Source organism: Chelon labrosus, assembly GCF_963514085.1.
Source record: "Chelon labrosus genome assembly, chromosome: 6".
NCBI classification, from domain to species: Eukaryota; Metazoa; Chordata; class Actinopteri; order Mugiliformes; family Mugilidae; genus Chelon; species Chelon labrosus.
Genome location: NC_140342.1, coordinates 13,859,192 through 13,876,620, shown reverse-complemented (window position 1 = coordinate 13,876,620; position 17,429 = coordinate 13,859,192). Strand labels below are relative to the sequence as shown.

Genomic DNA, 17,429 nt, shown 5'->3' with positions numbered 1-17,429 from the left:
GAACACTGACGGTTTTGTTGCATGGCACTTTAATGAGTTAATGTCTTTTATCATTTTCTCTGTTATTTTGACCAAAGCGTTGTTTTCTTGTTTTAATTGTTGCAATCAATGTGCCGTTGGGTTGGCAGACAGTTTTTTTTAAGAACTATTGGGATTTAAAATGAATAATTCAACCGTTTGGGAAATTGTTACTCTCTTTCTTGCTGAGAGTCACATGTTTTATACAACTATCGTAGCTGTACGGTAACTACAAAACTGAATCTAGGAAATGATTAGCTTAGCATAAAGCCAAGACACAATGGAGTTACATCATAATGTGTGAGTTAACTGTAGAGGGAACAATTGGTGGATTCTCGTTACCTTTGGGTAGATCTTAAGTTAATCATCTCCTGGCTTTATTTCTAAGTCTAAGGGGTTCATGTGAGAGTGGTGTGAAACCATTTCTATCGTTGTACTCGGATCAATCCACACACTGATATGTGCAGTGCTTCCCCCTCTCAGGGAACATCTTCCACCTCTTGGCAAGAAAGCAAAGCAGCAAATTTCCCCAAAACCTTGACGTTATTCTTTTAAACAAATCACTAAATTCACCTAGGATATTTTATACGAGGAGCCGGGAGGACAACTGTACTGTGTGTGGTTGCTAATTTTTATCAAACAAGCACTCGTTCTGTCGGTTGCAGGCCGGCAGAGTTGCTACATTAAATACGTTCTCTCCTCTTGTAGCTAAATAGAAAAGGACAAAGTTGTAATTGACCATGGACCTGTTATCCGTTGAGGGCAGTTTCTTTGAGTGGACAAGAGCGTTGTCCACGTACCAGATAGTGCCTCCCTTTTTTCACCTCTTTTTCTTCTCTCCCTCCTTCATCATTGTCTTTAACGTTAAATGCTAAACCTAGTTATCTATGTCCAAGATTAAGCTTTTGTGTAGAGTAACAAGTACTATTGATTTTTATTTATTATTATTTTTTAAATTGACAATGCTCTATGTCAATGTTTTGGAGAGTGAATATTATCAATGATCCTCTATAGTATGTTAGTATAGCCTAACAGTAGAGTACAGCGTACGTCTCATTATCATGGACTGTAAATGTTGCCTTCAGAAGAAATCTCCCTCTCAGCTTTTGTACGGTAGCTACTAGATTTAGCGTGATGCTCGTGTCACACACCAGTGCAGTATGATTAGCTTGTGGAAGTTAACACTTTATGGTTTCTAGTTGCTTTTGTCTGTCGTTATTGTACCAAGGTGGCCTCGATTGTTGCCTTTAAACAATACCATTAGGTCAAGGTGAAATTGAACGAAGAAAAAATGCACCCTGTCATGCGAGAATCAATAGATATAGACCCCAATGATGTATGTTTTTCTGGAAAACACATTTATATATTATTTAAAGGTTTGGTCAGCCAACCAATCTACCTTTCCAAATTTCTTCTTGTCAGAGTCAGTAAACAGAAAGGATTTAGGACTCTGTGTGCCACAGGCCAGCCAACCTGTTGAGCAATGCAGCCTAATACAGTTTAAGTATGTGAATATCCTGACTCTGACTGGCCATATTTTACATTTTACTTTTGTTTCGTGTGTGTCTACTTTGATTTTGTAAGTTAACTGAGGCCATTTATTTCATATTAGTCGTGGGTCATCTTGGTACAATCAACGTTGTTTTGTAAATCCGTTCCAGTTGTGTCCTGTATGTTGTCTGCTGGCACAGAAGACAAATGGAAAGTTTTATTTATAGAGTTTTGATGAATAATGTTCTCAAAATATATTGCACTTACGCACAACGCATCTTTATTTAATATTTTTTTTGTATCATAGTGTAGATTATAGGAAAAAGAAAGCTGGCTTTTAAAAATTTATTATGGGCCCGCCCTGTCGTGAAAGGAGAAGATTAGAGTCTGTGTTGTTTTTTGCTTCAGCGGTCAAAGCACCACCACTGCACCAAATTGCATCGACTTTTTAATTTACAACTGGCAGATGACTGGCAATGCTTCCAGCCCCAATAGTTCAAGGGTATCGTGTTAACACACTTTGTAAGGCAGTCTTATTGTGCTGGCCAATAACTGTTGAAAAGGTATATGAGCTGATTATTTTCTCTTTGGCTGCTTTTTAATTGTCATAGCACTGGATCGAAGCATGCAGGTCCACTTATCTTCTGCTGTGCCCTCTCCCCCTCTCATGCCTTACCGCTCGCTAATGACAACAGCTTTCCACCCCTGAAGTGCTGCTTGTAAAGTATTGTCATTCATGATCCTTGTAATAATTATCTGGAAACCTTCCTCTTGGCTCTGTCTTGTATATAAATGGAGATTTCTGTGTTGGGTCTCATCACACAGATGATATTAACTCTCTTTTCCTCTGTATACCATGATGAATAAGAATAAGAGACCTGCTACTTTGTCAAGTGCCGCCGCAAAGGAAAGAGTGCTGATCAGGGATCATTTTTGCACACCTCCGCTCAGTGAGGGTGAGGTAGTCGTCGAGAACTGCTTAGATGATCCCGGGTCTGTACTCTAGCCTGGAGTTGCTTGACAGAAGCAGAAATGGGTCTCAGCCTGTGGTGAAGTCTTAATCTCAGTGCTCACGTTTATCTTTTGAGTGTACTGGAGTTCTTTCTCATGTCTGTGGACACATAACAAAAGTTGTCAAAGAAAAAAAAAATAAGGTAAATAAATAAATGAGTGTTGAAACTTATGCAAAATATGAATGTGATGTGTTTCGAGTGTTCCCACCTTTCATTGTTCACATATATCTCAGAAAATTTAATTTTCAGTAACATTGTACGCGTTTTCAATCATAATTGGTGAGTGGAGTTCCCCAGGGGTCAGTTACAGGTCCCTTACTGTTACCTCTTTAGGTAACAATGAGAGACCAGTAAGGGGCAGCAGATCACATGTGGTGTAGGAGATTATGCCCATCACACGCCTTTATTAATATCATCATCCCCTAGAATCCAAAGCTGTGTAAAGTCACTTATTAATTAAATAACTGTGTCTTAAATGTATCCATAAGGTTATAACAACAAAACTGAGGTTGGTGTTGTTGGTTCTAGACTTCAGGAGATTAGAATAGATAACACAATTCTATGAATGACTTTTACAGTTACAGATAGCATGGATCCATCCATATTATCACATTGTAGTCTGTCCTTGAAACTACACTCACTTGCCAGTTCATTAGGTACACTTGTGAATGTATTCTGTTCTGAAACAGTGTCAGATTGATTTTTGAGGATGTAGTTCGTGGTGCTGTGAAACTAAAAGCGTTTCTGTTATTTTTATAGACTGAAATGGGGTTGTCAAAACAATAGAAATGTGTGTCAGTACAACAATACAATTCAAACCACAGCCTGTAAAATGAATGCGCAGTTGAATCATCAGCTCTCTCTGTTATTTTAAACAAATGCTGAATATCATGAAGATAAGATTTAGTGCAGCGCTGAGAATGCATTTGAAGTCACTAGTGTACCTAATGATGTACCTAATGAACTGGCAGCTGAGTGTACTTAGATCAAATAATAGATTTAACCAGTGTTATATTTTGTCTCCATTTGAAAGTAGTATGAATTCCTTCAGTCTTGATTCAGATAACATGTTTGGTTGTCACTATTTTGTCCACAGCATAAATGGCAAAGGGCTGTGGCAGAAAAACCTGGCAAGGCATTAATCAGGTTACTTATCCGCAGCAGCACACGCATCCTCATGTGTCGCATGAAATACGACCCCCAACAAAACTGACGGAGGAACCTAATAAATGGATAACACATCTTAATGCTCTTCTCATGTCAGTTGCATATCAGCTTGTACTTTTGCTCAGGGTGAACACATGTGCAAGCCTGTGTGAGGCTGCTTCCATTATTGATTATGTACCCAGCTCGGCTTCAGCAGAGCCAGTCAGACTAATGCCCTAATAACAGAGGCAAGAATACGGGGCTTGACACAAAGGCCCTGCATCGAATGAGGGGCGGCTGTCTCTCACCAGGCTCTGAACAATGAGTCTGGTATGGTACTGTAGGTCTTTTCAATATAATGAATGCATTTCTTCTTCCATATCAATGCTGCCCGCCTGTGTACCCTCAACATGTACAGTACTGTAGAAACACTGCTAGGCTGCAGGCTTAATACATATGCAACAAAATTTGTAGATAGGAGTTTCCTAATGATGTTTTTGCTGGAAGAAGCAGAAAAGGCAGAGAGACCACAAATCAAGACTACTCATTACAAATAATTATTACAATTACTGATTCACAAGTATCCTGTATGTTCAAGTTGGCTTAATCCATGTATTGTCCATCATATTATCTCAGAACAAAATGTACAAATAAACAAAAAAAAGATACTGTATATATAGTGGAAAATAAACATTACGTTTTACGTAGTAAGTACGACACATTTAATTTAAACCAAGCAACAGTTAACAGTATTAGCAAGACATGCTAGCTAGCTAGGCTAGTATAATTCGGTTAGCAGAAAATGGATAACTATTCAACATATTACAACACCATACTACATTAACCGTATGACTAAACAACTGTTATAAATCAAGTACCTGCAGATAATGCTGAACATTTGAGTAGAAAACACAAATCTGAAAACACCATTAGCCTCACAGATTTGACAAAATGGTGGCCACAAACTGTAACTGCCACAGAACCTTCCAGTGGGCGTTGCCATGGCAACAGTAATAATAATAGATATACCATACAATTAAAAACTGAGCTGTCCCAAAGACAAAACTCTGTGTCTGGAAAAGTCAAAGTAACACGCTACAGAAGGACATAGGACGTAGTGTGACTGTCATCATGTGACATTAACACACACATCTGAGCAGGCGTGGCCTGCAGCAGCCTACAGTATGTTGTCTCCTACATACATTCACAGTGCTATCGTTCTATACTTCCAGGTCCAGGTCATCCTATCCCACCTTTTTAATTATGCACGCTAAGAAAGGACCCCCATCTGAGGTTTGGGTCCAGGTGATGCTGCTCCTTGGTCTTACCGTGTACTGGCTGCTATAGGGTGAAGAGACAGACTTCAGCTTCTGGATTTTCTACCTTACTGTTTCATGCTTTTCTGTTTTTATTGTTTTTGAGACCGGTCTGCATTCATCCTCTGTCGCACTATTGATGGTCCCACAGTTTCATCAATCTGTTTGTAAGTACTGTCTTTGGATTATAATGACTGCAAGAAATAGCTCTAATTCATTCAATTTTTTTATTTATTTATTTATGTATTTATATATATATTTTTGTATAAAATGATGCTTTAATTTAAGCTTTATTTAACCACAAACCTTTCACTGAGAATCTCTTTCTGATTTGATGAGTGTCCTGGCAGCAATGGCAATAAGATACAAGCAGATGCAAGTAGCATTTATTCAAACTCAAGGTTGGTATAAGAGGAATAAAGACATTGTTGACAGTCAGTACAGGATATAAAACATCAGTTACAAGTGTGGAGACTAACTGTGTTAATCTTTCTAAATTATAAGGATGCCTGTTGTGAATATATCTACAAAGCTACCACTGAAAATGCATTCGATTCTTAGGCTATTACAGTATTTAGGCTATTCAATGGAGCTTTTGAAATAATCCTGTGAATCATTAGGGTCACCTGAAGCAGGATATCATGTCTCTCCAAACTCCAACATGCTTTCTCCTGCACTCTGTGTGGCCTATGCTGCATTCACTGACTGGAGTCCAGTTTCACCACTTCTTGTTTTAGTTCCAAGTAGGCTACTATGAGTCGCGGCTTGTGTCTTTACATTAACTCTGTCTATGTGCCATTAGGGGGTCTCCGTCTCTTAGCAGATTACTTTGGAGCCGGCTGCTGCTGAGTGATCTGTGCCATGTTTCTCCACCGGTGGGGTCCACTCCTTCTTTCTTTCTTTCTTTTTTTTAATCTGTTCACTTTCTGTTCTTGTCATTTTCAGAAAGAGGAGCCTCTGCAGCTTTGTAACACCAAGGGATGAATGGGCAGAGCCAACATGGAAAACAGCAAGGTGACCAGTCAGCAGTATAGTGACTTAAATAAAGGTTTCACCTCAGAGCAATTCGATCTAATTCATCTTTATTAGTTTGTCGCAAGATGCTTTACTGAACCCACAGCCTGCAGCAGTGGTTCCCAAACGTGTAGAGGGAAATAAATGTTGACTAAACCGTTTTCAGAGTAGACACACTTGAAAATAACAACAAAAATATTAAATATTCTGCAAAAAATTACCTTTTTGGGAAAAATTGGAAAAACATGCTTTTGATTTTGGGGGAACTGTCCCTTAAAGCACTGCTCATCCCTGCTCCGTATGTGTCCCCAGCAGCCAGTGAAGGAGGTGCTCCCCCTGCCTCGCCACCCCACCCCACTTCCTGTGACCGCCGCCTCTTCCTCACTGACCCCTGCTGCTACTTCAAAAAGGCACACCACAGGCTCCATGCAGCACATACAGATGGCCTCTTCAGGTGATCAGCACAAAGACCACGTGTTAGCGCCTCATTATGTAAAATCATTTTTTAGGAATGTGAATAAAATTATATTACACTAAATTAATGTGACTGAAAGTGAACTAACATGCACCATAATACCATATTTAAATACTTAAATTAAGTGTTACACACATGCAGCAGACAGCACACCAGTCTATAAAGGTCTTGTACTTGACCTTTCACCTTTGTCCCGTTTGTTTGCAGTGGTGACATCCCTCAATCATCTGAGGCCTCCCGAGAGGGACCTCACGCCGATGTCTCAGATGAAGTCAATTAGGTCTCTGAGGCATGCTGGCTTCACTGCAGTCTTCACGGGACCAACGGTGAGCTCGCTGCCGTGGCTTTTGAGACGAACGTAAACCCTGTATGAAGTACAAAAACTCCAAACAAATATGCCTTTAGGCTATAATACAAAAGATGTAAAACAAAAACTAGATGTGCTGTGCATGTGAGGCTGTAATTTGAATTTGTTTAACTACATTAAATCAGACTCGTAGTTTATTGTATCTTGTGATACTTGTTATACCACAGTTGCAATGTCACAGAAAATCTTACAATACAATACTGTAATCTGGGTAATTAATGCAATGCTGTGTGTAACTCCAAGTGTCTTTGAATATCTATCTGAGTGAAAGGTCCTTGATGGTACTCATATTTTTGCCCCAGTGTTTGTTTTGGGTTAAACAGAGAAACCAGGAACATAAGCATCTTTCAAAATATGGATTTGTGAGGATTTAAATGCGGCGATTTTATCTCCTCAAATGTGTCTCAGCTCAGTCGTGACGCTCTGTCTTCCATTATTGAACCATGACAGAGGCTTGACGGCGAGGAGGTGCTGGAAGAGTTACCGATCGTCGATATGATCCTGGCCGACATCGACTCCCTGGTGCCCACTCACGATGAAACCGGCCGGCCCATAGCAGAGTGGAAGCGACAGGTGATGGTGCGGCAGCTGCAGGTCAGGTTGCAAGACGAGGAGGAGCAGAGGAGACAGGTGCTCTTCGTTTGTTCTGTTGTACTTGTAATGTTAAAGATGGAAAAGCAAATACATGTATTTCGTGAGATGCCTAACCATACCTTTCATAAAATCAACTATCAGGGCTGTTTGATAAAACATCTCTGCATCTAACAGGACATGGCTGATGGCTATACAACAGTGGATGGCTGGAAGTATTCCGAAGTCCACAACGCCGTCTTGGGGCCTTTCGGTGAGCTCCTAACAGAGGATGACCTGGTGTACCTGCAGCAGCAGATAGAGTCTGTTTCGATGCAGAAACGCTGCCAGGCCTATGAGCTGGAGTTGACCCGGTTGACTGAGGAGCTAAGGGCAATTTTACCTGATCCCATTGTCAACATCTCCCTCAACAAAGAGGTCCTACAACAGATGGACTCTGAGAAGAAAATGCAGCTGACTTGGTGCAGTCGTGTCTCAGAGATTGTCAAGAGCATGTCTCTGCTGGTGGCTAATCTGACACAAGAAAGAGAGGGTGAGAGGGTGATAGTAGAAGAGATGATGGAGGGCATGACAAGTCTGCATGGGATAAGAGACTGTTCAGGAGTGGATTTTGAACAGAGATCGGCACAACAGGACCAAGAGGCAGATCCAGCTCATGTGGAGACCTCAAGTGGATGTAGGATACCACACATAGGGATTGCGTCTGCTTTTAGCCATCGCTTGGAGAGCAACAGTTACAACAGAGCACAGAGGGAGAGAGTCGAAAGGGAGATCCAACAGTCTGGGGTGTCGGTGAGAAACCTCAGATCTAACTTTGAGGGTCAGATTGGTAGCATTTATCCCTTTGCTGGGGTTATACAAGGAGGACAGAGGCTGAAGAGCCAGGTAGTGTCAAAACACAATGACAACACAGGCCTTAGCTGTGAGGTCAACCAGTGTGATACTCCCAAAACACTTGTACCTGTAATGGAGACTACCAGCTTAAGAAAGGAGCGTATAGTGGTGCTGTTCCTGAGCCACTGGAAGAAGTCTGCATATGCTATTTCAGTGAGGGCAGCGAGGCAGAGACAGGGATCGGTTGTGACAGCAGCACAGCCTAACCGGAAAATCACCTCCATGTTTCAGTTCTGCCAACAACGAGGCACTGTGGGCAAAATACTAAACTCCTGGAAGAGCAAACTTGAACTCAAAGATGTTCAAAAGCCTTCTTTGTCCTCTTCTAGCTTCTCTCAAGATCCAGCCCCTCTGGTGACCTACTCCCCAGAGCAATTCCTACCAGATGTGGACGGCATTGCAGTGAGTCACGACAGCTTAACTCTCGACCTCTTTATGTTGGGTTACTTCCACATCTTAGAGCAAGAGCTGTCGCCCGAGGAGAGGAAGATGAGGCATCTCCTCTGCTTTGAAGTCTTCGACCATGTCGGCAGTTTTCCCTGGGAGAAGGTGCGGGACTTCCACAAGGCCGTCCTCCAGGAAATCCAGATGGGGAGGCGACAGTGGAGCGACGGCTTTGAGGACCTCAAAGTTCACTTCTTTGGTGAATCAAGACAATGTCACTGTCCATCGTCTTCTTCATCACCACTGCTGCCAGATTCCATATTAGTACCGAAGGTGATAGTTCAAAGTGCGACTCCAGATGAGTGCGGCATTGACACAGACTTCTCCTGCTTCAACAACGAAGACATTTGTACATATATTGACCGCAGTTTTACTTTCTGGAAAGAGAAGGAGGCAGAGCTGTTTGATTTTGACCATTAACGTCAAATGGGAAGTTTTTGCCCAGAATGATGATGATGTGGTATATTTGCAAACTGAATGGAGCGTTACAAAAATCTGCTGAGAATGCATTACTGATGTGCTATTGTTGCAAACAGAAATAATAAATAGACTTGGTCAGTTTGCACAATCCTTCAAGATCCAGTCTGGCTTCTGCAAACAAGTCAATATGATTTTAATTCAAACTGCTTCAACAGCAGAGCCACAGAAATCATTTTATGCAGTTTGATGGGCACAGTTCAGATGGTATGTTCTGGTCTATATTTAGATGGTACGTTTATTTGTTAATGTCCTTTTTTTATGTGACATTGCTTGTTGACCTGATGAAAAGTCTGCATTTCAGTTCCTCTGTTGCTTCTACTTTGAACATTTGCATTTCCTGGACGAGTGACCAGTGCTGACATGACACATTTCAAGTGAGCTGATTTGGCAAAAGCTGAAATGATTGTTTTGAATTAATCTGTTGATTGTTTTTGCAATTAATTTATTACGCACCGACCAGCCACAACATTAAAATCACTGACAGGAGAAGTAAATAACATCTTGACCATCTCGTGACAATTCAATGTTCTGCTGGGAAACGTTTGGAACCGTCATTCATGTGGATGTTACATAGACATGTACCACCCACCTAGACCAGACCAGGCACCCCCACCCCATAGCAATGACACTCCTTGATGGCAGCAGCCATCCCCCATAGGCACACACACACACACAAACAGTTTAGGAACAACTCAAAAAACACTAGATCCCAAACTGATCAAGTATCTGTGGGATGCACTGGAACAAGCCTGATCCACAGAGGCCCCTCCCTTCAACCCATAGAACCCAAAGGCCCCCACTAACAACCTTCTGTTGCCAGAGACCACAGGACACCCTCAGAAGGCCCATGTCCATTTTCTGATGAGCCAGAACTGTTTTGGAGGTACAAGGGAGACCTACACAATATTAGGAAGGTGGTCATAATTTTATGCCTGAAAGGTGTCGTTCGAAACACCAAAATATTCAGTTTGTGATAATGACAAAATTAAAATCTGAAAATGATCACATTTAAGAACCTGCAATAGCACATTATAGTGCGTTTGCTTTTTGCTGTTATTTTATTATTTTCTTTCATTCGAACAATTAACTGATTTATCATTTATCACTTTATTTGCCTTGATGTAACACCGCGTTTGTTTAAACGAGCTAATATTCGTGAAAATCCTAGCTGAGTTTCAGATCCAATAGAAAGGTGAGGAATTGAAATATAGGTGAGGTCGCGCAGGCGCAGAAGCTCCCGAAATTGACAGGAGGATGCTGAGCTGCATTCCCATCATTCAGTGAGGAGAGGAGGATCCCCCAGCGCACCCACAACAGGAGGAGACGCCGAGCGATAAGAACATACAAAAATAATCCAAGTTGAGCTCTTTATCTGCCACCATGTCAGCCGGAGGAGATTTGGGGAACCCCCTGAGGAAATTTAAACTCGTGTTTTTGGGAGAGCAGAGCGGTGAGTCGTGTGCTCGGGAGAGGTTTGGGTGATCCTTAATCAAACATGCGTATATGTAGAAGGCCATGCATGTAATCCGTGTTGATTTGGGAAGTTTAGAGTGAATCCAGGAGATGTGCCGGCTCTCTTTGGCAGATCTGACGCCCATGTTGCTCCTGGCACAAAATGTGGCAGGAGGAAATTCGATTAACCGAAGAAGAAAGAAAAAAAAACGCATATAAAGCTTTTAATGAAATACAACTCAATCACTCAAATATGTAAATGCCAGATGTAGGGATTGTTTAGTTGTCGTGAATTTGTCATGATTGCCCTCATAGCATTGCGATATGAATTGGGATGTTTTGATGTGCTGCTGCAGTGACCGACAAAAACGCTCAGCCTTTTCCAGATAACGACCTTATTCCACTCCCATCGCTTATTTCTCAACCGAACCCTCTTCTATCCTATTATATTATATGTTTAATATTTCCTCCCACCTCTCGTGTTTTCTTTTCTTTCTTTTCTTTTCCTTTTCTTTTTTCTTTTTGTAGAGGATAACAAACAGTCCCCCATGTGTCAGTTCGGGACACACCCTAGGCTGGCGATGTCTGTAGCATCTCTAAACCTCGCAGTCTCCGGATCGGTCCCATAAATTAATCAAATAAAACAATCAAATATAAAAATAAAAACACAACGGGCTTGACAGCGCCACAGCGTTATACTATTTATCAAATAATCCATCTATTCGGGGTTGTGTATGCGCTTTGACGCGATGGCACAAATGCAGGAGGAGCTGATCGATAATGGTTTAGCGCTGTAAAGCTGAATACGTGTTCAGACATCCAAAGTGGCAGCAGAGGAGCACAGATAAATAAATAAATACAAATAAAATAACAGACAATACGCATATTGATGGCTTATATGACAGAAGCTTTACTGGTGATTGTGTCTTACACTGTGATGCTTCAGTGTGTGCAGCATGTCTATGAGAAGGGCTGCATGTCGACTAAAAGCCTCCAGTGTGTATGTGTGTGTGTGTGTGTGTGTGTGTGTTTGCGTGGCCTGTGCTGCAATGTTGCTGTCCGTGGTGCTGAATTGAGGCCTGGTGGGGCCACTGCCCATCGCTGTCTTCAGATTTACAGAGGACTCTGCAAGAGAGCAGGGGCCTGCCCGGGAAGGTCCCATGTAGATCTGATGTCAAAAAATGGTGCTAAAGGTGCCGCTGCTGCGAGGGATGTAAATAAAAATGGAGATCCCTGAGCTCACCTCGATCTTCTGAGAAGGCTTTATGAAAGCTGTTAGATATCAGCAACCTTCATGTTGCTTGGTTAAGAGTCTTTTTCTGGTCATTTTGATTGATCTTTGGGCAACATATCGTTGATCCATGCATTTTTTCCCCTCATCATATTCTTGCTTTCAATGATAACAGAAAATAGATTAAGTTGTTGATTTTGTTTTATATTTTTTAAATTTGTAAAGAGGCGATATAGTGTGGACTGATGCCACAAATACAAAAACAACAAGAAAATACGCAGACACAAACTATTATAAAATACTAATGATTAATGGCTGACTAATTATTCAGATTAACTGCGCAGTTTTTGGTTAATATCTTTAGGGGGGCTTTGATTGACACAATAATCAACAATAAAACCACAGTTTGTTTGCAGCCCTGAAAGAAAATGCAGATTTAAACTCAACGTCTATTTTTTTTTTTTTACACTGTTTTGTGTCATACATTTCTTTATTTATCGTTTTGAAAGCAAGGAACATTTACACACTTGTTTTGGCGGTCTGAGTATAATATGTTTATGCATCTTTGCAATGACATGTATTTTTGTCGTCTCCAATGGAAAACATTGGATGAATTTTAATTATTAACGTTCACTATTGTCAAGGATGGGTGTATTTTTTACATGGCACTGGTCGAACGGTGGATTCTGTTTTACTTGCCTGCCTTAGTCTCACCAAAGAAACCTAATCTAACCCAATAATTTCATTAGGAACCTTTGCCGATTGATTTTGAGGTTTTATTTATGTTCTGAACTAACGCTTAACTAAAAAGCAACGTCTGTGGGCTCTGTTTCAGTGGGGAAAACGTCTCTCATCACTAGATTCATGTACGACAGCTTCGACAACACATATCAGGTGAGACTCGGATCCACGAGCAAAACATGCTCATTTATTAAGAAGCATTGATTGATGATAGCAAAGGAAGTGGTGCCTCTTCTTGTTGAAGCTCTTCTCCCACTTTTCTTCTGGTCAGATTTATAATTTATGTGGAATAAGCTCACTACGATGTTGTATTTGGAGGAAAAATGGTCATATTGTAGGTCCATGGTGTAATAATACTGATGCTGACTGATAACTGAGAGCATTTTGGTTTAAAAAAAAAACATCTAGATATAGAATTTACAATTAGTCTACGTATATTAGGTTGGTACGAGTAATGTCCTTATTTGTGAATCATCCAAATACTATATGAAAGATAATGTTAGCAGTATTTGTTTAAGAAAGAGAAAAGCAGATTAATCTTTCCTTTGCTTTTCTAAGAACTTAGATACATAACAAGTCAGAATGATTGAGCCTTGAGGGCAGCACAAATGAAATTAGTGTTTCACAGTGATTCAGTTTCTCTGCTTATTGGCTCCTTTTTTTTTTTCTTAACAGCTTTTTTTTTGTATTTTGCTCTTATTTAACAACAATGACTCTGCTGGGAACAACAGATGGTGCATGGAGACATTTGAATGTTAATGTCTGGGTTTCACTGAAGATTTATTATTTTTTTCTCTGTCTTTTGTTCTTTCTTCACGGCAGGCCACCATTGGAATCGACTTCCTATCAAAGACAATGTACCTGGAAGACCGAACAGTAGGAAATCTTGATTGCCTTTTAAAACTCCCATGTAGAAACACACTTACACCGATGCACTTGTGCTTGTATGGTTTTAGTCAGCATCTTAAGTAAGAAACGTCCCACTTTCCACCCAGTTTTGACTAATCCTTGATTTGATTTGATATTAATTACTGCTCTCTTCATGCAATAACATGATTATCCTATGGTTATTTCTGGTGGTAATAGCTTTGGTGCATTGACTTTTCTTACCCTAATAAGTCAAAGCCTTACCCGTGGATGATCTACTTTAGCTAGTATTAATACGATTTCTTTGTGAGGATATTATGCTCTGCCAGCCTGCACATGAGCTGATACTGGCTTATCCCCTTGGATGTGTACTTATATCAGTGTAGCTTGTGTGCGGCGTGACAGTTAAATGCTGAAACGGCTGCTGAAGGTGTGTGTTTGTATTTGTGTGTGTGCATACGAAGGTAAGGCTGCAGCTGTGGGACACAGCTGGACAGGAGCGCTTCAGGAGCCTCATCCCAAGCTACATACGAGACTCTACAGTGGCTGTGGTCGTCTATGACATCACAAGTGAGCAGCAAGCTGCTACCTACATGCAGATGCATGTTTTGCAGTTATATGTGTACATGTAGTAATCAGTTTTTCTGCATTTAATACACAAACTATCCAGTGTGAGTATAAAATGAGTGTCTGGTCTCCACAGATGTGAATTCATTCCAGCAAACCTGCAAATGGATCGATGATGTCAGGACAGAGAGAGGAAGTGACGTCATCATCATGCTAGTAGGCAACAAGACAGACCTGGAGGAGAAAAGGTGAACACGTTGGCCCATAATCGACTCTTAACATTCAGCTAAAGTGGTCTTTGCCGTGGAGATATTTTGTTAACTGAAAAGCAGCACATCGGTCTAGAATGAATTATCCTGAGATGCTGAGTCTGGCCCGATTTTCCTGCAGGCAAATCACGATCGAGGAGGGAGAGCAGAGAGCCAAAGAGCTGAACGTTATGTTCATTGAGACCAGTGCCAAGACTGGCTGCAATGTCAAACAGGTGATCCCTGCAGTTTCACCATATTTCACAGCATTCTTGGCGTCACTTGATTTCAGATTCTCTGCCACTCTCTCAGAGATGGTTGAGCCACCAGCGTGGATGAATGAGATTTATATGAGTACATCAATATTTTACTTACAGATAAATGCTGTGACTGAGCACTTTTGCTTATTGATATTTTAAATACATAACTTAGTTAATTCTTGTGTTCATTCACATAATAATATTTTAAACACAGAGCTTTTACTTGTACCAAAACATTTTTACAGTTTACAGTCAAGTAAGGGATCTCATGATATTACATTTCAGGGTTTAACTGTTCTCTTTCATCTACTTCTTCTCTTGATCCACTACCTGTCCCCTCCTAGCTGTTTCGTCGAGTCGCAGCAGCCCTACCTGGAATGGAAAGCTTGGACGACGCAAATCCTGAAGGCAGTATCCTTTACAGACGCTGTGACTCATTGTGCCGAGAGCCAAACAGCCAAGAATTGTGCTGCTTATTTTAATCTCTTAGTGGTTGTTGGCACTAGTACAAACAGACAGTCCAGCCTACTGTCTACCGACGCATCATCCATTAAACCTTTTAAGCTTAATAGAGACGATATGCACAGAGCCAGGAAGACAATGTGGATGCACCATTGACAGTATATAAAGAGGGATGCGTAGGTGCAGCACCTCATAGTGGTTGTTTAGGAAGTGACAGCAGGAGAGGATGTGTGATGGAGGACGGATATTTAAAGGAGGATAGAGACTGACTGAAAAGTGAAAGTTCCTTATTTTATTTTCTCGTTCACAATGATAGGTTAAATTAGCTACCTGCAACTCTAGGTGGTGGTTCTGGACAGTGGGTAACGTATGCAGCAGGTTATTTATTTATATGTTTATTGTAAAGCATGTGATATCAAGGATTTTATGAAATTCATTTTCCTTAACTCGACAACTTCCAGTGATTGACATCAAGCTGGACAAACCAGCGGAGCCTACTGTCCCCGAGGGCGGGTGCTCATGTTAATGCAGAGCTGCATTTGGACAGCTCCCTTCACACCATAGGCTTGTTGTGTTGCTTACTACTGGTTAGCTTCCAGTTGACTTCTCTAATTGGATATAGGATCTGGGCCTTGTATCTGATTGGACAAATCAAATGTTACCTTTCAGTCTTGTTCAGTTGTAAAATATTGTATACTTTGTCAATATGTAAGTGACTGGAGGAGCAAAGGGAAGAAAAAAAAATGTTGCAATGAAAATGAACAAAAAACAGTTTGGGAAAAACGAAAAAGGGAGAAAAAGGGGATAACCAACAGAGTTCTTTTCGCTGTTATGTTTTGTATTTTTTATATATAAAAAGGGAAAGCACCAAAAATGATGCCTAAACACGCAAGGAGTAATAGTGGGGGGTCAGCCATTTTTGTAGATGGCTGAACATGTCTGAATGTCTGCAGCACGCATGCACGCTGATCTGATCTTTGACCTTTGACCTTTGACCTGCCCTCTGGGGTCTCCGTGCTCTGGAAGGAGGTTGACTATCTTAGAATGTTTTATAGCATCTCTCTATAGCATCTCATGACAAAACGTATCTCATTTGATATTCCCACAAGAGTCGACTTCCAGTAGGTTCACCTAACAGTAGCTGTGAAAAATGTGGCACTCTATCTCTCTATGGGTTTAACTTTTATAGAACAAACTGTACTGTGGTTAAAAAAAAAATGAAGTAATAAAAAGACAACTTAACTATCACAACTCCCCATCCCTCCGAAATATCTTCTCCTTTTCCTTCCTTCCTCCTTCTGTCCCTCTCTCCTTCCAGTGTCCCCGTCCCTCCATCCCGGTAATACACATATAACAATCCACTGTAATGCACTGCACTGTATATAATAATGTAATATGTATGTTGTGGACGTCCCTCTGTAGAAGTGGTCCTTGTTCACCAGTATGAATAATGTAATAATGTTTAATGATTAATAAATTACAGATTAAAGGGCTTCACTCTCCTAACCATCAACATTTACCTGGTAGCAAAATGGTCTACTCTATTTAACTGTATCCTGTATTTTTGCTAAAGGAGAATATAAATTAAATGTAGAAGATTTTACTCAGATTTATTTGAACCAAATCAGAAATACTGTATAAGTATGACGTTATCAGAAAATATATATTTTTAAATGTTTGTGGAATAGGTTATGAAATACTTAATAGTCAGGAATTTAAAACATTTATAACCAATAATAATAATGGTGATTTATGCAGTGTTAGCTAACTACATCTATTGACTGTAGATTTTTTAAAAACATTTTCTACAGTCTGTTGCTGCAGCTAATAAAAAATGTAGATGTTGTGTAGGCTACAACCAGGAGCATTTAACACAAACTGGAATATAACCTGTAAATTACAGTAGAAAGGTTAGCTAATCAGTTCCTTATTAACATTAGCCATCAACTCACAATGCTAACATGTGACACAGCTTCTCTAGCATACTGCTATGGCTAATGCTAGCTTGCTATTTGGCTAGCAAGTTGCCTTCACTGAGGGCAGACACATTAAAGAATAATCAGCAAGATTCCTTCATTTTATGTTTACATACTAAAGCAACAGATACAATCTTTTTTTAAGCTACCATATCAATGTGGACATGTTAGCTGTTTCCCCCATTTCCTGTCTAAGTGGATAGCCAACGTTAGCCTGGAAGCTAGCCCGAAGTTCTCCTTTCCTCAAACTTTTAGTGGGGGGATTTCGGTCTGGAATTGCTCTGCCAGGAACAAACAGTTAATTTTGGCTGGCTTAATGCCACAGTGGACAGAAAAGGAACAGTGCCATAGTCATACTCACATCAACTGAGTGCTG

The 17,429-nt window shown here is 40.6% G+C and overlaps 2 protein-coding genes across 2 annotated transcripts; both read left to right on the top strand.

Moving 5' to 3' along the window:
- Positions 1-5,983: 5,983 nt before the first annotated feature.
- Positions 5,984-9,448, top strand: espnlb (espin like b; the record flags this gene model as incomplete). The annotated part of the gene is made up of 5 exons (XM_084547203.1): positions 5,984-5,998; positions 6,311-6,452; positions 6,681-6,799; positions 7,291-7,470; positions 7,609-9,448. The coding sequence occupies 5 exons, from the start codon at positions 5,984-5,986 to the stop codon at positions 9,187-9,189; spliced, it is 2,037 nt and encodes a 678-aa protein (XP_084403329.1). The 3' UTR covers positions 9,190-9,448.
- A 1,181-nt stretch (positions 9,449-10,629) lies between these two features.
- rab6bb (RAB6B, member RAS oncogene family b) lies at positions 10,630-15,759 on the top strand (the record flags this gene model as incomplete). Its single annotated transcript, XM_084547465.1, has 8 exons — positions 10,630-10,699; positions 12,768-12,826; positions 13,496-13,549; positions 14,005-14,110; positions 14,244-14,355; positions 14,498-14,591; positions 14,960-15,026; positions 15,539-15,759. The coding sequence occupies 8 exons, from the start codon at positions 10,630-10,632 to the stop codon at positions 15,601-15,603; spliced, it is 627 nt and encodes a 208-aa protein (XP_084403591.1). The 3' UTR covers positions 15,604-15,759.
- Positions 15,760-17,429: the final 1,670 nt, after the last annotated feature.